Source organism: Mytilus edulis, chromosome 11 (assembly GCF_963676685.1).
Source record: "Mytilus edulis chromosome 11, xbMytEdul2.2, whole genome shotgun sequence".
NCBI classification, from domain to species: Eukaryota; Metazoa; Mollusca; class Bivalvia; order Mytilida; family Mytilidae; genus Mytilus; species Mytilus edulis.
Window position 1 is genome coordinate 8,809,760 of NC_092354.1, and position 24,285 is coordinate 8,834,044.

The following is a 24,285-nucleotide window of genomic DNA, read 5'->3' on the forward strand; positions in this document are numbered from 1 at the left end:
ATAGAAATTTGTATATTTCAGTTGACCTCATGACGCCTTTCACTAAGAATTCCTGGAGGGGGTATCTTTTACATCAGTCGTGTAACATTGCTGGTCATTCATGCCGAAATAGCATTGTAAAAAGCATAAACCAAAGGGAGATGGGAGGTTTTTTAGGAAATCCTTTTGGATTTATTAGAGTTGCTTACCTGACTAGGTTTCCAACCACTACGCCAAGATACCAAACATGTGACAAGATGACGAAACAAATCGAGTTTAAATTTCATTCAGGATGTCAAAATGGATGCTAAAGGGTAGGGACTACATGCATGTACATTAAATTATATACAGCAAAAAAAAATCAGAATTACATGTATTATACAACACAAATTTAGACGTTTTGATTCAAACAACAAAAATAATAATACCAGAAAAATATGAAATTATGAAAATTATGATAAATATATCAACAGCATCCTTACTTTCTATGATAACAACCACTTTTGTGACTAGTCAATTTACACGACTGAAATAAGTACATTACCATATGATTGGAATCGATGTAATTTTGAAAATATATTTATAAAATCTATGATTATTTTATTCTTAATAGCTAAAGAAAAGAAGAAAAAGAAGACAACTGATCGTTTCGAGTTATTGGCTGAGGCATCAGAAAGGCGACACACGGAAAAAATGGAATGCTTCAAAAGTCTTATAGATGTCATGAAAGACATTGCAAAAAAGTAGATCCAGATGTAACTCTGTATCAGATCTCATTTCTTGTTGACACTTTTTTTATGTTTAATTGTTTCCACACAGATATGTGTTTTATTTGTTTTATTGTTACAGAGTATACCTGAAGAATATACTTATTATTAAATATACACAAACTGATGATTTTATTTGATTTTTATGAAATTCTTGAATCCAGCATTTCAGCATCAAGACAAACATATGTTGCATCTTTTTTTTTTGGTTTCCTATTTGAATTTTTGAACACTGGTAATTTTGGGCCTTTATAGCTTGCTGTTTAGTGTGAGCAAACTTGAAAGCTTTGTGCTTAAGACCCTACTGTAACCTAAATTTGCTTATTCATCCGAACTCATACCATATCTTCTTCAGTATTTTTATTGAATAAGAATGGAAACGGGGAATATGTCAAAGAGACAACATCCCGGCTAAAACATACAAAACAACTCAAGGCCACTAAAACCAATAAAATCTACATAATGTACTTTAATCATGGGTGTATTTGTTTGAATAACATTTCAAAGTTGAAATAATGTTTATTGTCATTTATTAGCTGTTGACTCTGTTTAATTCGATAGTTAGATTGTTTCTCTTCAAGATACCTTCTCCATTGTCTGCATTCACTGGAAAGTTCTCCCCTAAATTTGCGTCCAATTCATCAATTTCTGCATCAATAAATTCAGCAATGTCTTCATCACTTTGTAGGCAGATATTATGGAGAACACAGCAGGCTGAAATTATTTTACAAATACACTTGATATCTCTAATGCTAACGTATTTCAAACGACGAAAACGTCCTTTTAACAAAGCAAAGGCTCTTTCAATTACCTGTCTTTTGGATGACAGAAATTTGTTGAAATTATATTGCTCTCTTGTTAAATTTCCATTGTCGCGAAATGGTGTTATAAGCCACCTCATTAGTGCGTAAGCCGCATCGCCTAGAATGTGATATTGTCCTTGCCTGCAGAGTTCATCTCCAATTTCAGATAAATGAGAATGCTTAAACGCCTTAGCGTCATGGCATCTTCCTGGCATACCTACACAAATGTTAACGAAACTAAGATCGTCTTTGCATACGGCCTGTAAAATTACAGAGTGAAATTTTTTTCTATTATAGTATGAATTGGGACATTCCAATGGCTGCTCAATCGGAATGTGGCTTCCATCGATTGCCCCTATAATGTTTTGAAATTCGTATGTCCCCATTTCATTAAACTTTATTGCGACAGAATCCAATTCTTCAGGCCACTGAACAAATCTGGGGAGAAGATCATTTATTGCGTTAACAACCTTTTCTCTGTACTTGGTAAATGTTGAAACAGTTATATTAAACCGATCGCTTATTCCTAAAATAGTTTCTTGTGATGCTAAATATCGCAAAACGATCATTACTTTTTTCTCCAATGGTATTTCTTGTCGTCCCCCTCGATATGTTCTTTTTGCCAATTGTTCATTAGCTCCTAAAAGTTGACATACAAGTTCAAAAGACTGAGGTGAAATCCTAAAAAATTTCTTGAACATATCTGGGAAATATCTTGGAACTGTCCACTCGAAAAAGTCCTGTGTTTTATGACGACCCTTTCGATCACTGAAATTAAGAAAATAAAGATGTATATTTTCTGATACATACAATTTAATATTCAAAATATCCAATAGGATAACGATTAAGTTGAACAGTGAAGAATTGATATGCTTGATAAATGTATTTGATATTATTTTTAGTACAATTGTTTATTCTGAGAATGCTGGCTTTATAAACTGCCACACTTTTTTATGAAGGGTAATCTGGTAAACTTGTCCAGGACCGAATTCATAAAAAAATAAAAATGCCGAATCTCGAATTCACGAAAAAAGTAAGGAAAAGAAATCGGCCAAATCCCGAATTCCCGAATGATGTTATTTTTATAGCAATAAAAATGAAGGGGGATGGTATACATGCCGGTCACGCCCCTTTACACACATGCTTACACATACAAACAAATAGTAGGAAAAATCAACAAATTAGCTCAAGGTAGTATATTTCTTAAAAATAAAATACCTTTCCAAAAGGAAATTTGACTCATCATCTGAAGATTCCATCAATTCCATGGCAACACAAGTTGCCACACAAATAGCACTGCAATCGGCCATATTGTATATAGTCGGTTCGTTCGTTTCTACGGTTGGTCCGGTGTAGATCGACCACGTGGTCGGTGTATACCGAATTAGTCAGAAACGAATCGACCCACAGTCAAACTCATAAATCTAAAACAAATTGACATATATGTATCTTACTCCTAATCACTGTACAACGGTAACAAGAGGGTTGCTCACAAGGAAGCTATTGAACCAAGAGTTCCAAATGATGAAGTTGAAATCATCCCTTCGTAAATTTTACGGACGCCATCAGGAGTTGGTTGACCGTTATGGAATAATCGTTTCACAAATGATATCGGATATGTTCCTTACGTCGTAACTACAATCCCCTTCCCTTTCATGAATGAGACCTATCGAATTAAGACTATTTAACGGATTTGTTATCACACATACCACGGGTGCCACATGTGGAGTAGGATCTGCTTACCCTTCCGGAGCACCTGAGATCACCCCTAGTTTTGGGTGGGGTTCATGTTGTTTATTCTTTAGTTTTCTATGTTGTGTCATGTGTACTATTGTTTGTCTGTTTGTCATTTTTGTTTTTAGCCATGGCGTTGTCAGTTTATTTTAGATTTTTGAGTTTGACTGTCCCTTTGGTATCTTTCGTCCCTCTTTTATCATGGCAATAGCATGAATAGAACAGCACAGAATTTGGAAGAAGATATCATTACGGTGTTCGTGCTCAACCTTTGATTATGATTGAGCCTGAACATATTGTAATTTGATGAGCTGTATCTTCTCCGAATTTGCGACAAACTGTTGTCTAATTTGATGAAAGATACGAATAGTTATCAAAAGTACCAGGATTATAAATTTATACGCCAGACGCGCGTTTCGTCTACATAAGACTCATCAGTGACGCTCAGATCAAAATAGTTAAAAAGCCAAACAAATACAAGGTTGAAGAGCATTGAAGACCCAAAATTCCAAAATGTTGTGCCAAATACGGCTAAGGTAATCTACTCCTGGGGTAAGAAAATCCTTAGTTTTTCGAAAAATTCACATTTTTGTAAACAGAAAAATTTATGAAAATGACCATATAATTAATATTCATGTCAACACCGAAGTGCTGACTACTGGGCTGGTGAAACCCTCGGGGACGAAACGTCCACCAGCAGTGGCATCGACCCAGTGGTGTAAATAGTTATCAAAAGTACCAGGATTATAAATTTATACGCCAGACGCGCGTTTCGTCTACATAAGACTCATCAGTGACGCTCAGATCAAAACAGTTAAAAAGCCAAACAAATACAAGGTTGAAGAGCATTGAAGACCCAAAACTCCAAAAAGTTGTGCCAAATACGGCTAAGGTAATCTACTCCTGGGGTAAGAAAATCCTTAGTTTTTCGAAAAATTCACATTTTTGTAAACAGAAAAATTTATAAAAATGACCATATAATTGATATTCATGTCAACACCGAAGTGCTGACTACTGGGCTGGTGATACCCTCGAGGACGAAACGTCCACCAGCAGTGGCATCGACCCAGTGGTGTAAATAGTTATCAAAAGTACCAGGATTATAAATTTATACGCCAGACGCTTGATGACAAAAATGTCATTCATGGGGAGAAGACAGATGTTCTACATCAGCTAGTTGTCGAGATAAAAGAGTGCGGTGTTTCTTTCTCGGTCTGGACTAAAAAGGGAACTAAAGGTGAAGTGGAGTGGTCTTCATTGACGGGTTCAGACTATAAGAGACTATTGGAAAATCTTTCCTCAAAATTGTGTTTTCTGATCCATCACGATACACATGATCTTACAGTTGAACTTTGGACATCTTTTTTGAAACTTTACCGTTTTTTAACTGAAGAAGTTCACCAGTTTTCCCACATAGAGGATGTCTTTGAAAAATATAAGGAGTAGGTCAAATCTTATTTGATTTAGGTACACTTGATAGAAGGGGTTTTGACAGCGTTACCCCTTATACACATTGTCTTGTATACCATGTCCCATTCCTTACACAAAAATACGGAAGACTGGTAAAATTCAGTGGTCAAGGTGTTGATAAAATCAACGATGATATTAAAAAAATCCATCACTCCAAGACGAACAAATGGGATGCAACCCTTGAAGCCCTTCAAGTTCGAAAACGCATAGAACATTTGACATCAGAGAATTGCGAACGCGAGAAAAGAAATTACAAAAAAACCATCAGATACATATTGGGATGACGACATTTTTCAGCAGAAATCCGCCAAAAAGAGAAAAAAAAGTCGAAGAGATGGCAATTGTGGCAAACAAATGTGGAATATAATACCGTCTCAGTTTCTGACGTAGACAATCGGTCTGTAGACGAGATAAGAGAAGAGCTAAAAAAAAATTATTCTGGATCTGTAGGGGTATGTAAGTTCCGTAGGGGGTTCGTGACGTTATTGTTAATGGTGAAGTCATCCGTTAATGTTGCTGTGTTTCATTTACTGTAAATGAATGATTGTGTATCTTATATGTGAATTAAAAAAAATAAGGTTTACTTATTTTGTATGTCACAAACTTAATGTTTAAAGTTTATATGGCAATAAATATTTGAATTGTTTACTTTTCAACAAAATGCAGCAGAAAAAGACTCGTGTGCAATAAAATCGTCATATGGTTCACTACTGACCCCCTGCGGACCATGCAGGGTGAAAAAAATCAATAGAGAATTCGGCCTTCGGCCTCATCCCTATGAGTTTGAAGGGGTATTCATTTTCCCCATGAGATAGCAACGATATAGAAATCCAGTTTTCAAAAAAAATACAATTCGTTTATCTAATCACATCTTATTTCATTTAAACCCTGATTTAAAAATGAGTAATTTGACAAAGATTTCGTTGATGACTACCTTAGTTTAAACACTTTATAGAAGGAGTTCAAGTGAATCGAAATTGTGAAAAACGGGCAAACACAAGAAGTAGATTTGAATAGTGAATGTCACGGTTTAATTTCTTGTTCTATTTCTACTTCCTGTCCGAAAAAGATCAAATGACCATATTTCGTTTCCCCAGTCACCCTTGGGGTGACATTATTAATACAAACATGACAAATACTATAATAGATATACTAGATATAGTATCCAACTACCGGTTCATGCATCAACTCTTTAATATGCATGCTCTGTCAGAATATTTTCTTAACATTTTCAATTGATATATCTTTCTCCTCATTGAGAACTTCCATGGTATCCATAATGTTTTTCAAGTCTTTCATTTTGACATCACATGTCTATATTATGGCATCTCCGTATGAAAATATAGAACTATTTCTCCTCATTAAAATGCTAACCCCAAGGGTGACGGGTATAGAAATATGGTCACTTGGTCTTCTCCCGACCGGCAGTAAAACGCTTGCTGAAGTGGGGCATCCGTTTGGCTGTGCGGGATGTATCAAGTTCGCAGTCACGTCCGGTCAGAAGGGGGACGTTAAATCCGATGCCTCGTGTAAAGAGAGTGCCCGATAAGAACCCTTGCAACAACTCTTTATGGGGTGCGTAAGTGACCTGTTGCAAAGCAAAATTTCTGTCCCTATCTAATATACCCTCATTTTCAAGTGGCAGTCATTATAATTTTTCCGACCATCACCCCAAATGGCCTCTATTATGACAATACCTACCTATTGTATTTATTGTGAACTTGTTCTCGTCCTGCATATGCATGAAATATTTGCCACTGGACGTTAAGCATACAACAATCAATCAATCACGATTCTATCTCAGTTTTTTTTTATGCACACAAGTGTGTTTTTTTTTTAAGAACTATCAAACCTAATTTAGGCAATTTCCAACGACTCGTAGCTTGTAAAATAGCACGGTAACGCAGTCCAAATTTCCCCGAACATCATCCTAGATGGCCTCTATAACAACAACCTACCTATTGCATTTATTGTGAACTTGTTTTCGTCCTGAATATGCATGAAATATTTGCCACTGGACGTTAAGCAACCAACAATCAATCAATCATTAAAATGCTTAAATTGTAACTATTTCTCTTAGTCTATATACTGGATAAAGTAACCGCATGTTTCTCACAGTTTAGTCTCTCAGTTAGTCTGGTTTTAATTATTTTTTTCAAGTCTGAGTTAACTGTACAATTTCCACTTGTACAAAAGCTACATATATCTAGTCTGCTTAAACCACTAGCGAAATACTGGACCTCAACAGGAGAGGTACATGAGATTGATGTACGGCATATCACATTTTGATCATGGCATTGGACAGGGGTAGTCTGTGGGAATTTTAAGAGCCCTGTATCTATTAGTTGTTCAAGAATTTTTAAGTCGTTTTGAAATCCATCTTTGTCAGCTTTATGATTCATATGGAATGTTATATAAGGATGTTTCCATTTTTTCATGAAACTTCCTTTAGTTTTAACAGTTTTTCTTGTGATATTTTCCCTTGATGTTTTTTAGTATGTTCTGGTTGGTGTTGCAAGCTTTTGTTATTGTGTAATTGTAGAATGAACGTTTAATTTGGCAGGTGGTATGCTATTCCAATCACAATGCATTTTGACAAATGAACCAGCTCTCTTTTTAAATGCCATTTTCTCTGACAGCATGATCGTCAAAATATAATCGATACATTCGGTCATGTACTTACAAAAATTTGAATGGCAGAAGAAGAAAGGTATACAAAACTTCAGATTACTGTTATTTCTATAAATATCTTTTTCTGAAATTGTATCTTTGAAGCTTAGAATCATGAAATAGCACTGAAAGGCATCTCTTTCTTCTTTAATAATGGATATAACAATGCTACTAGTGTTGTTTACATCATGCAATGATAGTTTTTGCACGATCAGCTACTTGTTCAGGGGTTATGTTAATGATATATTTTCTCTCTCCAATAAATTATTAAAAGGCAAGCATGTTACTTTGCTGTTGGCTTTGTACAAAAAATACTTGTCAAAAGATTTCTATTTGATGTTTCACTGGTGTATCCACATATTTGATTACATAGACATCTCTTATAACACTTTGATTTCACAGGAAACCCTTCGAACACTATGATTATCCACTTGGATTCAAAACTTACCTCCGTAAGGACCTCATTATGTATTCATATTGTAGCGGACAGGGGCTTGAAATCATATATTTTTATTTATATTCAAAGTAAACAACAATTTTAACTAGTTATATACTTAAACTATAGACTTAGATGATATGACAAGAATTCAGTATAGTACATGTAGTAATTTATCTCTAAACTCAAGAGATATTTATTAACTTATCTCTACACTCAAGAGATAATATGTTGGTGTGTCAGAAAAATACATAAAAAGGCTAAGTTCTGCTATCTTACTAAGAAATTTTGCCTTGCAACAGGCCACCTACGGACCCCTCAAAGAGTTGTTGCAAGGGTTCTTAACGTGCAAAGAGCGTGGCACTCTCCTTACACGAGGCATCGGATTTAACGTCCCCAATCTGACCGGACGTGACTGCGAACTTGATACATCCCGCACAGCCAAACGGACGCCCCACTTCGGGAGAAGACCAAGTGACCATATTTCTATTCCCCAGTCACCCTTGGGGGTAATAAAAAAGATGTGGTATGATTGCCAATAAGACAACTCTCCACAAAAGACAAAATGACACAGAAATTAACAACTATAGCCGTTGTCATACATCATTGTTAGTCCAGCCCTGGCCTCAGTGACTCATTTTTTTAAAAAAAAATTTTGTTGTCACTGAGTCCAGCTCGCCCTCCATTACCTTCAATGGTGCAAGCTCCCGGGGACGATTGGGACGATGCCAGAGCGCTCAAGTACGAAATATGTATAACAAATGGTAAAACTTGATAAAATAAACAAGTTACATACCTGAAATGCTTGTACACTATATGGAATATCATCTTTACAGGAGGAAACCCCTTGCAGTCGAAGCTGTGGACATCTTGTTTACATCAGTAACGCTATCTTACGGAACGTGACGTTTCCACGCTAGAACGTAGACGAAACGAAGGTAATGTGTCGAACGTTTGAAGTCGTTAAATCGACGACTTTACACCTATTACTTTTCATACGCTGACTTAACAGGCACTGAATGCTGCTGGTAAATTATGACACTTTAAAATATGATGTACAGATGAGGTTTATTGATTGTGTTTTTCCCGAAGTTGATTACAACAATATTCGACAAGCAGTTATGATGTTGTAAATTAAGTTTGTGAATGCTTGTAACTAACACAAAATATACAACAATGAACAGAGTAACATTACCTATATTGGACTTTTTGGGGCGAGAGCATGGATGATAAAACGCCATAAAGAGTTGGTGCCTTCAATATAAGTTCTGAGACGACTGAAGTCCATTTGAACTGCTTCACTGTTTCTATTGACATAGACCTAGACAAAATGTTGTTCTCAGATTTTTTTGAAATCTCTTTCATTTCCTTATAAATGATATCAAAACAGCATTCTCTTAAAGCTCTACACATACCATCAGTTCCATTAGCAAGTGCGTTGACACCTTTTCTATAATTCCGCTTTACCAAAAAACTTATAGCAGTGTGTAAATGGCTGTTTATAGTATTTCCATGTTTAACGCTTTCCTTTAAAAAATAAATTGTTGTTGTCATTATGTTCAGTGAGAAATATTACATTTACCAAGAAAAAAGTAATAAACACATTTATGAAAGTAACATATTTATGAATGTCTATTAATTTCCATTTTTATCAAAATAAAATCTAACATTTTACAAATTGTTCTATCAGAATTTTTATTTCATTGCCTTTAATTTTCAAAAATAAACAAGAATGTATCCTAAGTACACGGATGCCCCACTCGCACTATCAATTTCCATGTCCAATGGACCGTGAAATTGGATAAAAAATCTAAATTTGCAATAAATTTAGAAAGATCATACCATATGGAACATGTGTACTAAGTTTCAAGTTGTTTGGTCTTCAACTTCATCAAAAACTACCTTGACCAAAAACTTTAACCCGAAACTCTCACTTTCATTTTATATGTTCAGTAGACCATGAAATTGGGGTCAAAAGTCTAATTTGGCATAAATTTGAAAGATCATATTATAAGCAACAAGTGTACTAAGTTTTAAGTTGATTGGACTTCAGCTTCATCAAAAACTACATTGACCAAAAACTTTAACCTGAAGCGGGACGAACGATTGATTTTGATTGTTGGTTGCTTAACGTCCAGTGGCAAATATTTCATGCATATTCAGGACGAGAACAAGTTTACAATAAATACAATAGGTAGGTTGTTGTAATAGAGGCCAACTAGGATGATGGTCGGGGAAATGTGGACTGACACTGGAAAATGAGGGTATATTGGATAGGGACAGAAATTTTGCCTTGCAACAGGCCACCTACGGACCCCTCAAAGAGTTGTTGCAAGGGTCTTAACGTGCAAAGAGCGTGGCACTCTCTTTACACGAGGCATCGGATTTAACGTCCCCTTCTGACGGACGTGACTGCGAACTTGATACATCCCGCACAGCCAAACGGACGCCCCACTTCAGCAAGCGTTTTACTGCCGGTCGGGAGAAGACCAAGTGACCATATTTCTATACCCCAGTCACCCTTGAGTTGCGGGACGAACGAACGAACGGAGGCACAGACCAGAAAACATAATGCCCCTCTACTGTCGTAGGTGGGGCATAAAAACAGCCGATACCCTCAGAAAAGGGACGACAGGATTAGAATGAATTAATATCCTAAACTAGAGGACAAGAAGTGATGTAGGAATTAAAATCAATGATTTGGAGGGATTTTTTTCTACTAAACTTTAGTTATCAATTGAAACTTACTTGTTTGGGAGATTCTTTATCGACCTTGGGGTTTTGATTGGAGTGGTGCGCCGTCTTTTCTTTGATGATATGTAACTGTCACTGGACTCTTTTTCACAAAAACTAGTTCTTGCCGCGATAAAAGAATAAAAGTTCCAAGAGAATTGAAGCAATCTGTACAGATAAATAGTTCATTGCACTGGGACAAAGATGTCTGTAGGCAAGTGTTGATAGCCTGGAGAACGGTAACTTCCTGTCCTTTGTAAAGTTTTGCTGTTAGCGAATGTCTCAAATATCCACGCTTATCTTTTCTTTCCTTAAATGTGGAATTACAATATATGCACGCCATTTCTATAAAACATTAAGTAAAACGGCCCAAAAGTCGAACGACAGGTTCTTCCATTGAACCGAAGGAAATGAGGTCAAACAAAAAGGGACGACGTTTCCCGTATTTTCCCCCACTAAAAAATACGGGATTTTTTATACATTAAAAATACGGGAATATGTAATCTCTTCAGATAAGTATATCGTATTTGATGACGTACTTGCGGGTACCGTCTTTTTTTATATTTGAAATGGAAGACGAGATTGATACAGTATAGAAAAAATACGGGTTTAGCTTTGATATAAAAGATGAACAGAAGAAGATAATAAGATCAATTTTGGATAACAAGGATACATTAGGACTTTTGCCAACAGGGTTCGGAAAATCAGTTGAATATACTTTTCCACCATTGGTATTAGATGAGGTAATACAAATATATACTTTTACATTAAGACTTCAAGTTCAACTTATAAGCAAACGCATAAATACTTTAGTTAACCTTGTCTGCTTACGTTCTTTATTTTGGTCATAAACATTCTTGGGGTCATTCTTGCGTCCGTTTGAAATAATTCTAATGATGAGATTCGAAAAAATCGGCAAAGGACAATATTTCCCTTTGTCAAATATTCTAACATTGTATCTTCTATCAAACAACTATCAAAAAAAAGTTATACAAATAAAAGTTGTGGTGTGGTCTCTGTGGTGCGCGTTTATCAATGTTAATGGGTAAAGGGGCAGTATCATACAACATCATTACATACCGATGTAAAGGTAAAACCTATTCAGAAACCTGTAATGAAGATAAGTAACCTGATACTGACCCTTTATCCGTTAATAAAAAAAGACAATTAACCATTGTAAAATTAAAAAGACGCTCCTGTTATACATTTTTATTTTATTCAAAATCTTCATCTGTAACTTCTTTTAGGTTTGTTAGCATAAGTGTTTGAGAATTTACTTTGCCAAGGTCAATATTTTGACGGATGAAAAAGGAGACGTTGTCACTTGGAATATTGATGTTTGATATCTCAGTCCACTCTGCAAACGTTTTGGCAAGAACTTGTAGCATTGATGATTGTCCAACATCAAAATTGGTCATTGCTTCAAGAATTTTCTGGTTTTTTTCAAATTTGTGTTTGGTATGTTTTCTTCGGAGGTTTTGAAATTCTATACCCTAAAAATTTAGTATAACACTGATTGGTCTGAATTTGTCATTGTGCTAGGTTGCAGATCTGTGAAAGCTTTGAAAGTACTAGTAAAAGTGATGAATTAAAACCGTTATTATCTTTTAATAATTTTCTTCCATGTTGCCAGCATACGGACTTTTACTTTTATATATACGTAGTATCGTGGGACTAGTGAGTAAACACTAATATTTGACTTTGTAGGCTCAGAAAAATTTGAAGTTGAAGAAATAGCATCAGTTGTATTAGAGAAATACGGGACGGAATGTAATGCGTGCTATTTCGCGCTTGTCCCTGATAACAATATGCTTATGATTTTGTTGTCCTGGACAAACCTGGAGAAGGGATAAAGTGCAAGACAGGCATCAAGTGGAGAAAGTAAGTCGGAATACTAACGTTCATACACTTTACAAGTCAGTTTTACACTTCAGACTTGTGAGACACAACGGTAATTATAATGTGCACTTAAAGGTTTAAAACTATGACAAGTCTAGATGAATGCCGTCTCTTTCGCCCAAATTTTCGTATGTTTTGTAGTGGGTCGCTTATAATTTACATGTCTTATACTGTCTCAATGTGTGTTACATTTAAATGTTGTGCTTCTATGGTGTCGTTCTTCTCCTATATTTGATTTGGTTTCATTAGTTTTAGTTTGTTTTTATCTCAATCGATTTATGAGTTTCGAACAGCAGTATACTACTGTTACCTTTATTTGCCAATTTAGTAACACTGCCAATAACGCTATTTTGTCTTTACAAGCTCCAAACCAAGAAGTCTTCTGGTTCTTAAAAAAGTAATTCACCCAAAAAACCGGTCTAAAAAGCAGAAGAAAAATGAGAGGAAACATGGAAACATGGATGGGAACATGTATATCCTTGGCAGATAAATCCGAAGGACGTGTAGTTTCAGAAAGAAATTTTTTTTTTAATAAGAACCCAATTGTGTTCTAAAAGGATCTAGTTTTGTCTTGAATATTTTTACAGGAGAAGTACTGGAGAAAACTTTGTTTTAATAAAAATATCCTATTTTTGTTAATTATGGTTTTTATATTTCAACTGCTATTTATTTTCTTTGTTCCTAAAAATTATTTTTATTTAATGTTCCTTTTCGTTTGTTGTTTTTTTTTTTTTGTTGTATCTTTTTCTTATTTGTTTGCATAATTTTTTAAACATATATATATTTACATGTATTTTATTTCTTGAAGCTTACGGTTATTTTTGTTTTACTGATTTATTTTCCACGTAAATCCATTGATTATCAGAATACTGTCTCAAGTGCTGCTGCATACGTTTTAGTTTGACGCGGTCACATGCAAAATATTTCTATAATTTGTATTTAATACTCAGTCTGTGTTGGGTCAGTTCCGAGATAAAAATAATTACAGTGAGTAATACTTGTATATTATTAGTAGCTTGATGATTCTTTGTAGTTTTTACTTTTTACTGTAAACAAATATTGTCCGAAAGTTGGAGATGTATAACTAAAATAGAACGCAAATAAAAATATTGATTCTTCCCGGGCATATGTTTATTTTAAGATTTCCGTGTTTGTTCATTATGCTAAATTAATATAATTGATCTGCATTTGGGGGTAGGGAGTAAAAAGGGTCCGGATCTCGAAATCCCGGGCGTAAAACACGAAGTCCCAAGGTCCCGACATCGCGAAAAAAGAATTCCCAGATCCCGAAATCCCGAACTTAATTGCATAATATTTATTTACGCACAATCCATGTAAAAAAGGAAATTTGTATATTATATTTTTTATACCAATCTAAAAGAAAAAATTGCCGTGAAAAGACAATTTCATGATACAAACATCAGTGATCAACAGCGTGTGCACGTGGTTGAACTTTAACTTGACTCCACTCACAATAATATTGAATGCTAATAAAAGATATTAAAGATCGATTTTGTCCACTGCACGAGATTTTTATATGGCGGGAAATGTCGTAACAGTAAACACAGGTGACCTTACTGAACGACCGTGGGAAAATCCATTCATGATTAAATTTGATGTGGAATGATTGACAGTATTGTGCTTTAGTTTTGAGGCTCTTGATCGATTTACCAGAATAGAAATTTAGTCGATTTACATACATGTATAATCAAAACAAGATTTAGTCTTCTTTAAGGATGTACTCTTCTGACGATTTTAACGTAATTTGGAAGTGGTCAACGGGAGATAACTCGCGATTGACTTCGATGTCGCAAAATGGCTGAAAAAGTCATATTTCGCAGAAGATAAATATTATCGTTTAAATGTACATTAATTGTTTCCATATTTTCATTTAGTTAAAAATAAATTAATAAAAGTTAAATAGAAATGGTTGTATAAAATTAGAACGACTTACTCAAAGTCCCGGATGTCAGTCGGCAATGTAAACAATCGTCTGCCGGTAGATATTGTTTACATTGATTATGGTACGCAAAGTGAAAGGTTTTAAGAGTAAAAAGCAGACGGAGCGGTTACGGAAGGTTCTACAGGGTCTAGTAGATCGGAGAAGTGAAAGATGTGCAACAGATGGCAAGGTTCTTTCCGTTTTGAAGGACCATTCTTATGCATCCGCGAATGATGTCAACCCCCCCCCCCCCCCCCATAAACGTCGCAGAGCAGTTGTTTTCAACTGCGACACAAACTGCCTGGTCTATGGGCAGACGCATAGTGGAACTTGGTGTTCTTGCAGAGGGTCTGTCTGGTTGCAGAAAGTGTGGACTACCTCTGCAGTTGGCTCATGCATCTGGCATTGTGACATATGGATTGTCAGCTATTATCAAGGTAAAAATTCACAGACAATTATATTCTATCTCTTTGTATGAAGAAGATGTTCATTTAGGATAAGGGGAACTGCCCACCTTCTTTTGCAAATGCTCTCTCTCTTCAAATTCACAAACTTTAAACAACCAACCTTTAAGTCATCATGAGAAATGTGTTTTTCTAGTGGTTATATGCTGCCCAATTTTTTTTTAATGTTGAACTGCTTATCTTTAGAATTTTTCAGCATAGCAACCCCCTCTCTTTTGGACAAGAATTTAATTTTTTTAGGAGAAGTATGAATTATAATGCCCTGCATTTTTTTATTTGTAATCTCTGACTTGCCTTGTTATTTTTTACAAATCCATTCTCATGATCTTGGATTTTTTCATTTGTTCATATCCTACTCTTTTTTTTTATAGATTTCATCCTTCTTTTTTTCCACTTCTGAATTTTTTAATCAAGACACTTGTGTTGCCTTTTTCAAATTCTATCCTAGCCCCCTCCCCTAAAAATCAAATGGTAGCTTCCTAATACTTGGTATAGAGAGCACCATGGCTCTATGTCTATCTGAAGAACTTGATATTACAAAGAAGTAGGTGCATATATGATCTAGCTGAAATTTATTTATCGTATAGTGGTTGTGATTAAACTGCATGTATATAAACAAAGACATGTAAACGATCTGAATTTGTATTGAAGACTGAAGGTACATGTAACGTCATAAGCATAGAACGTAAAAATATAAGAATACAATTATGCCGTGTTACAGTAACGTTATATTCTGTGTGTGATTTGGAACACTATTATTGCCCTTCACAAAAATCTACCCTCTCTAAAAGAAAGGTAAGACATTCATGTCATTTAAAAAAAATAGCTTTCTACCGTACAAAACCAATGTTTGTCAAAAGGAATAGGAGTTCCCCCCTATTTTATTGAGAAATCTGAACTATGAAAAAGTGGTTTTAAAAAAAATCTAAATTGCTGAATTAATAGGCTTCAGTCTTTCAGGTAATGCATGCAAAAAAGTAAACAATACAAATGTTAATTAACCAAGATAAACCCTGTCAATTCCAAATGGTAAAAGGGAGATAATCAAACACAAGGGTAGTACATGTAGGCCATAAATGATTTTGCATTATGTTTGAATTCCTTAAGTTGAGGCGAATCATTATTTAGCAAGAAATGGTAAAACTGGATGTTTCTATTACAGCTCTAGTTTCTATCTTTGTTTTTTTCAGTAAATCTGATAGTGATGAATTGATTGTGAGTGTCGATGGAGCCTGGCAGAAAAGAGGAAGTGGCAGGTCATATGACAGTCTTTCAGGTCTAGTCATCAATAAAAAAAATCTTCAACTTTAGTCTTCATGGATTGATATCTTTTAAAAAGCAAACAAAAATATTTATTTCTGTTCTCAAAATAAACAAAATAAACTTGGACGGAGAGTTGTCTCATTGCCACTCATACCACATCTTCTTAGAATAAGAACTGCATCGCAGAAACATCAAACATTATATTATAACAATAATAGGCAGCCAAATTCTCTCATTATAACCCCATAAAAACAAAAAAAGGGGGGTCTTTTTGGGGTGGTATATAGGAATCACCCCATCTCTTTGTCTGTCTGTCTGTCTGTCTGTTTGTCCTTCCATCTGTCCATATGTCTTGTAAGCACAGCTCCTCCTTAATGGATGGGTCAATATTGATGAAACATTACACAGTTGTAGAACACAACCTGAGAATGTGCTTGAAGAAGGATATTTCTGGTCAGAATTTTTTCAAGGGAGATAATTGAACTTACTTAGTTTAAATATCACAATATATGGCAATAGATCTTGTAAGCACAACTTTTCCTTAACTTGTTACATTGCTACAAAATAGAAAATCAAACTTTTTATTTTCCAGGACACTGTTCCATGATTGGTGCAGAAACTGGAAAGATAATAGGTTACAGAGTTCGCAGCAAATTTTGCAAAACCTGTGATGAAGCTAACAGAAAGGGAAATAAGGCAAAAATGCATGACTGTCGACTAAATTGGGATGGTAGCTCAAAAGCTATGGAGCAGGATATGGTAGTTGAAATGGTCCAGAATATAAAAAACAGTGGTATCACTGTTGGTACTATTATAGCTGATGATAACACCACAACCATTGCAAGACTGAGAAAAAAAGTAAACCCCAATATAAAGAAAATGTCTGATCGAAATCACGTAAAAAAAAATATTGCCAACTCACTGTACAGTCTTGGACAGAAACATAAAAAATTAAATCAGAAAATAATCAAATACTTTTTAAATTGTTTAAATTATATGCTGTGCCAGAACAAGAATGACCCTGATGGTGTTGAGAATGGTCTGGAAGCTGTGGGTAGACATCCATTTGGTGACCACACTTTTTGTGAAAAAACATGGTGTTCACACGTTGAAGATCCATCAAAGAAATATACATCTCTACCATTTGGAAAGCCATTGAAAGACATTCCTCTACAAAATGCATTGATGGACCTTATGAAAGGATACAAAACACAAAGCAGCAAGCTGTCCAATCTAGGAAGCACACAGGGGAATGAAAGTTTCAACAAAAGTGTGGCATCCAAAGCACCAAAGGCACATTTTACAGTGGTTCCTCCAGTCTAAACATAAGAGTAGCGGCATCTGTTGCACAGAAAAATGAAGGACAATCCTTTTTACTCAAGGTACCGTATACTATTTGATTTATTTTTGTTTAAAACTTTATTGTTTGCTACTTTTAAGCACTTGTCAAGAAGCAAACCTAGACAGACAAACCATAGAAAAAATTTAGGAATCATATGACAAAGAAGGAACAAGTTAAAAGAACTAAAAAAAACGAAAACAACAAATAAGAAGCTCAGACAGAGTTTAATTGTAGCTTATAAAATAAACAAGGAGCAGACAAAAGTCTTCTTTTTTAAAAAGCAAATACATCACCTATGTGTGCTTACTGTTTTTCAAATTAATTGTTAGAACTTAAATTATATGGTTAAATTTAGCATGTTAGTCTGTTTAAATTTAAGTGAAAATACTTATTACTATATTATTCTTTCAGGTCAACAAAAACATAGGTTTATCTCCAGGTGTCCATACAAAGCGGTTGGCTATATTAAGAGATATCCAAGCAAGAAAAAGGAAGGCAATTAGTGTCACACGGAAAGAAAAAATCAGACGGATCCAGCTGAGAAACAGACGGTATGTTGATAATGCACTTCTGCAAACCCCAGATAAACACAATACATTCCATTTTTTTACTATGTATTTTCTTCTGAGCCAATAATAGATCAGTTACCTCATAAAGTCATTGCTAATAGGAGAAGAATAAATTGTGTGTCGGTTAGTGTCACTATTTATTTGGCTGTCTTGGCACTTTAAATGAGCCATTATACCATGTAAAAAAAAGAACTATTAAAAAAATTATATGCAATTGCCCTGGTCATTTTGAAAATAAAAAAAATATATTCTTTATAATTTTTTGCATTAATTCTTTCAACTCATTGTTGGCGGCATCAAACTATGCTCACATATAATTTTTGTTAACATCAGGCAATGTATGCACACCTCCTTATGCTGGTCCAAGTTTGTGCAAAATACAAATTAATTTTGGCGAAGCATCTGCTTGTAAATAAACTAACAAAATCCATTGGAAGAAAGATTCAGAAACAGACCAATAACAATATGTTGTTCATTATATATTTTTTTTTATTTTATCATGTGAAATTCAAAAATTATTGCTTTTTCAGAATAAAGAAAAATACTGTAAAAGAATTGTGCGAGGGCCTAAGTTACATTAGTGCAATTGATTTGCAGGACCACCAAGACATTACAGAGATTCCCTCTGCACCATCTTCACCGATAGAAAACTGCCATATTCAGGAGACAGCAAAACTTGTTTGCTTTGACTTTGACTTTGAAACTACAAGTTTAGGTAAACATATAATTCATGTTTAAATAATAAGAGATCAGTGTTGGTATAGTTTGCAAGTCTTTAATTAACCTTTCATTATTTCATCTTTAATATGCAACATTTGTACATGCAATCAACATGAACAAGTTTAAAAAATAAGTGATTATTGACTGATACAAGAAATGAAACTGATAGAAAAACATTGCCTAAAATTTGTTAATATTGACATAATCATATATATTATATATGTAGTGAGAAATGTGCTTTCATGCAAAACTAAATAACAATTTTAATAATCATTAAAGAGCAAATCCATTATCTTTGGTGCATGATTAGCAAGAACAACACAAAGAATTAAAAAAAAGTACACTTTTAAAAACAGCTTGAACACACTGTAACAGTTACATTGTTATCTCGAACTAACAATAGTAGAGGGGCATTATGTTTTTCAGTCTGTGCGTCCCTCAATCTGTATGTTTATCCATCCTGTGCCAGGTTAAAATTTTGTTAAAGTTTTTGGTCATACAATTTATGCTGAATTTGAAGTCTAATCTACCTGAAACTTAGTACATATGTGGCCTATGATATGATCTTTCTAAATTAAATGTCAAATTAAAGAAATGATAGTGGGAATGGGGCATCAGTGAACTATGCACTACTATTCTCTATTAAAATGTCTCTTTTCAAATAAAACATTTGATATAGGAACAATCACAATTCTATTTGCTTTAAAGTTCTTTTTATTCTTTTTTTACAGCACGTGACTCACACATCATTCAAATAGCTGCTGTCAGTGGGGACAATCATTGGAGCTGTTACGTAACTCCAAAGATTCCAATAACAAATCAAGCTAGTGATATTACTGGCATTACAGTTAGGAATGGCAGAGTGTTTCATCAAGGGAAACCTGTTGACTCTCTTTCTATTTCCAAGGCCATGGAAGATTTTTTCAAGTTCATCAAAGGAGAAGGTGATAATATATACCTTTGAGGACATAACATTAAAACATTTGATTGTCATGTAATGATCAATACTTTAAAATGTATTGGAAAATCCAACATTCTAAATACACATATTCAAGGATTCTTGGACACCAGACTTCTCTTCAAAATTAATAACCCAGACCTCAAATCTTTCTCACAAATAAATTTACTCAAAACTCTACTGAACTGTGATTATGCTACACATGATGCACTACAGGATGTGACTTTCCTTCAAAAACTTATGGAATCATCCAAAATTGACTTTACTGATGCCAAATTTTCTTCTGCAACTTTTACTGTCCCAGCAGCATTCCATTCCTTTGACCAATCAGCTTCATGCAAGTTAAATCTACCTTCACTACTGGAATTTGTTGACAATAAAGTGTTAAGCATTGGAATGGCACGGAAAATTGCGGCTTCGAACCTTAATAAGGCTTCACTTCTAATAGCATTTTCAAGAAGTCAGGAGAATGGATTACAACAACTTTTTTCTGAGGAATGTGGCAAAGGACCAAGAGTAACAAAATCTTCTAAAATAATCCATGCTGTTTCCAAGTATATTTCAGAACACTTAATTGAAAGTTAATCTACTATAACTACATATGTATTTACAATCAACTTATTCATTAACTGCAACAGACTGATATTATCAATATTTTGTGTTTGTCTATCTCTGTAAAATACTTTTATCTATTGTGACCCTAGAACCTTTTTTTGAAAATTCTGAATTTCCATAAGAAGTATTCACTACCACTAAAATTGTCTTAACCAAATGTAAAATAAATTCAATAAAAGCATAATATGTGTGTTGATTTTACAACAAAGCATATAGAAAATAGTGAATCTGTTTTCATGAGCTAATTGGAACCACACTTATATTTATATTTGGCCTTATAAAAATATCTGTACATCATAACATGAAAGGTTACTGTGCTTATATTGTTTAGATTCTAAATTAGAATAATGTATTGATCTGTTCATTATATTTGTATAAAAAAATATGTTCATCTGTCTGTAAGTGCAATAATAACCAACATCAGAGAGTGTTCCATAATTTTATAATTTCCAATAACTTTATAGGTCAAAGGTAAAAAACTAACTAAATTAATTTACAGTTCAGAAACCCATGTCTTGTGGTAAAGATCTTGTATGCTCTATAACTGAAAACCCTTATGCTTTCAGTGTTTATACTTGAAATGTATATAAATCAACAGAGGGTGTGTCATAATTTTTGTATAACCTTGTAGGTCAAAGGTCAATGTCTTGGTTTGTTTTCTTGAAAAATCTTTGATTTTAGATATAAAAAAAATTATTTTAAATAAAATGACAGTGTTGCATTTTATTGTTGTTTTATGTCTTTCTTTAACGGTGAACTTTATTGCATTTTATTGTTGTTTAGGCTTTCTGTAAGCGTGAACAAGGTATTAATATTTTAAAAAAATATTTCTGTCTATTTGGGATTATTTCTCTTGAATTTAAACCTTTGGCTATTTTTGGGCTTGAAACCTAAATAAATGTGACAAATTGACAAATATCTTTAATGGGGGGGGGGGGGGGGGGGGGGGAGTTTCAGAATAAAAATATCTATCTTATCTGAAAATTATAGACTAATCTAATAACACATAATTAGTCAACGTGCTGTATTTGCACAGCATGAGATGAAGAAAAGTTTTCATGAGATTTTTGGGGTAGGGTGGGGATAGTAAATAATATGAATTTGCAAAATGCACACTAACCCATCTCTAATTGTTAAAAATGTTAATTGTAATTATGCTTTTAACTGCATGTTTATTGTGGAAAAAAAGGTCGAACAGAGGAAGGGGTCCATTTTTTGTGTAAATGTTGGAATCTAGGCTGATTTAGGTGAATAAACCCAGATTTGTTGGGGGGTGTAAAATGATAATAAAATGTTTTTGTTAGTTATTATACTGTTTGTTATATGATTTTTGATCATGAAACAAGGTTTCAAAAAGATAAAACACCCAAATTGGGTTATTATTATATTTTTTTTGAAAAAAAGTCCACATATTGTTTTTTTGTTAGAAATGTGATTTTTGGGGCGGGGTGGGGATAGTAAACAACTGAGAACTTTTTTTAATGTGTACTAACCCCTAATGTTTTTTGGCTTAAAATGTTTAGTTTATCTATGCTTAACTGCATATTAACTGTGGAAAAAAGTTTAACAGAGGAAGTGTGCAATTTTTACTGTAAATGTTTGAATTTAGGCCTGTTTGGTGGAAAATTTCTGATTTTTGGGGTGAAAAATTATAAAAAAAATATTTTTGTATGTTTATATACTGTGTGTTTTATGATTTTTTGTATTTGAGACAGATTATTAAAAAGATGAAACACCCAAAATAAGTATTTATTAGACAGTTTTGGAAAAATCCATATTTTGCTGTTTTATTGGAAATGAGATTTTTAGGGTGGGGTGGGGATAGTAAATGACATATAACTTTTTTTTAATGCGCACTAACCCCTAATGTTTCTGGGCTAAAAATGTTTAGTTTATATATGCTTAACTGCAAATTAACTGTGGAAAAAAGTTTAACAGAGGAAGTGTGCCATTTTTTGTGTAAATGTTGGAATTTACGTCTGTTTTGGTGGAAAATCCAAGATTTAGGGGGGTGAAAAAGGTTATAATTTTTTTTGTGTATGCTTTTATATTATGTGTTTTATGATTTCTTGTCTATGATACAAGGTATTAAAAAGATAAAACCTCCAAAATGAGTTTTTATTATATAGATTTTGAAAAAATCCATATATTGCTGTTTTTGTTGGAAATTAGCATTTTTCTCATACTCTGTAAATTGTCCTTTTTCAGATGGCCATAGTTTCTTAAAAAGCGCATTAGCCTATGATTTTTTTTTATGAATTCACTTCAGAAAACACTTATCTTCCAAAATATAATGACCATTTAAAAAGTTTAACAGAGGAAAAATTTGGCTCCTCAGAAGTGTACATCCTTAACTATTTTTTGTTTTATTTTTATCAGTCATTTCCCGGATTCCCATTTAAATAATCTATTTGGAGACCTCCTTTTAACTTCGGAAATAATACAACAACGATTTAAAAAGCTTTAGTATGACTAGAAGTACGACGAAAAAGTAAAGACAGCTGATCACGACTTGTACGACTAGCCTTCAACCCCTTTGTGGTATAAATGTGCATTTATTCAATAAACTATATAAGGTTAAACTTTGATTTTCGTGTATCGATTTGATACAATTTGTAAAATATATTTATAACACCGTCGATTTTCATTAAAAAAAAATTCAGACATGAAAATAGAAAAGCATTATCTCGAGTGTCGACAATTTAAAAAAAAAAAATCAATAAATAGGAATCGAAATATGATCTCGGCGTTATAAATATTGTATTAAAAGAAACCAATTGTTTGACTTTCAAAGAGATTAACGGGAAATATGTCAAATTATAAAGCACGAGTGATCTGTCTGACCAAATTGTTTCACTTGTGAGAAATGATTGACAGGTGTGAATAGATGTAGAGGCTCCTACGGGGAAAGTTGTATCAAAAGGAAAATAACTTAATTCACAATGCCTATACATATTTTATAAATACGATATGTTGGCCTTATACTTAAAATTGAGTTTCTAATAATAACATATAAAGGAACAGGACGTTAAAAGGGGGAAATAATATAACCATCAACGAAAACTCGTATAATTTACGGGATTGAAGTCTCAACAATTTGATTTAAACTTCTATGGAAAACCGTCTTGGTTGTTATTAGGCTTATTATTTTAAATTAGATGAAATATTTACGTTTTACAAATACAAATACAAAATAGTATATTGGCACAAAACTATTGAAATAATTGGCAACACAATATATTGTTAAAAATCGTCTTTATTTCTTTTTCAAATTATAAAAAAAATTAAATTATATTTAATTTTAATTTTAATTTTTATATTTAATTTTAATTTTAATTCTTATATTTAATTTTAATTTTTATCCTTTCTCTTTGAATACAAAACAATATTTTACATTTATCTATCCTCCATAAAAACTAATATATCTGTACAGGTAAAATTTAATTCTAATCAAGCTGGTACAGATTGATTTACGACCTTCCACTTGGATATTGCACAGCAGGTGTTTATTACACTGGGACAACTGTTCGACCAGTCTGACATCTAGACGGATTAAGACATCCATAAAAATAAGTCCCTACCCGTACTGTATGATGTAAATTTAGAACTTTATATATGTTAAATGGCAATGATTTTTAAAGGCAACTTTGAATACAAAATGTATCTCATTTTTATAAGAACTGACATTCTGAAATCTATACATCATACATGTACATGCATGACAAATAAGTAACTGTACAAGTATGTAGATATTTTCTGAAATAGCAATTATTAATATCACAATTTTCCATTCTTCAAGAATTGCAATACAATAATTAATGTACCCAATATAAATCATGATAATTTCTTAATTAAAAATGAAGTGTCTGTACCAGCAATAATATTTATTAACACAGACATGACAGATACATCTATAATAAT

At 33.6% G+C, this 24,285-nt stretch overlaps 3 protein-coding genes and 1 long non-coding RNA gene across 5 annotated transcripts in view; 3 read left to right on the forward strand and 1 right to left on the reverse strand.

Annotated features, from left to right (window-relative positions):
• Positions 1–8: 8 nt before the first annotated feature.
• Positions 9–873, forward strand: LOC139495069 (uncharacterized). Its single transcript, XR_011657252.1, has 2 exons — positions 9–293; positions 593–873. It is a non-coding gene; the product is annotated as an uncharacterized lncRNA (long non-coding RNA).
• Positions 874–1,278: 405 nt separating this feature from the next.
• On the reverse strand, positions 1,279–2,859 carry LOC139493954 (putative nuclease HARBI1). The gene is made up of 2 exons (XM_071282125.1): positions 2,768–2,859; positions 1,279–2,317 (listed from the first exon to the last, which is right to left on the reverse strand). The coding sequence occupies exons 1-2, from the start codon at positions 2,857–2,859 to the stop codon at positions 1,279–1,281; spliced, it is 1,131 nt and encodes a 376-aa protein (XP_071138226.1).
• A 12,537-nt stretch (positions 2,860–15,396) lies between these two features.
• LOC139495070 (uncharacterized) lies at positions 15,397–20,548 on the forward strand. 2 transcript variants are annotated; one of them, XM_071283222.1, is made up of 4 exons: positions 16,088–16,173; positions 17,914–18,053; positions 18,602–18,786; positions 19,523–20,548. In XM_071283222.1, exons 1-4 carry the CDS (start codon positions 16,123–16,125, stop codon positions 19,753–19,755), a joined length of 609 nt encoding a protein of 202 aa, XP_071139323.1. In that variant the 5' UTR covers positions 16,088–16,122; the 3' UTR covers positions 19,756–20,548. The 2 variants fall into 2 exon arrangements, with proteins under 2 accessions (XP_071139322.1, XP_071139323.1); XM_071283221.1 differs by lacking the exons at positions 17,914–18,053; positions 18,602–18,786; positions 19,523–20,548 and adding exons at positions 15,397–15,441; positions 16,753–17,532.
• Positions 19,789–24,285, forward strand: part of LOC139493955 (uncharacterized) — a 28,782-nt gene continuing 24,285 nt past the window's right edge. The window contains exon 1 of the mRNA XM_071282126.1: positions 19,789–20,265. Coding sequence (XP_071138227.1) covers positions 19,789–20,265 — 477 coding nt within the window. The remainder of the gene's footprint in view (positions 20,266–24,285) is intronic.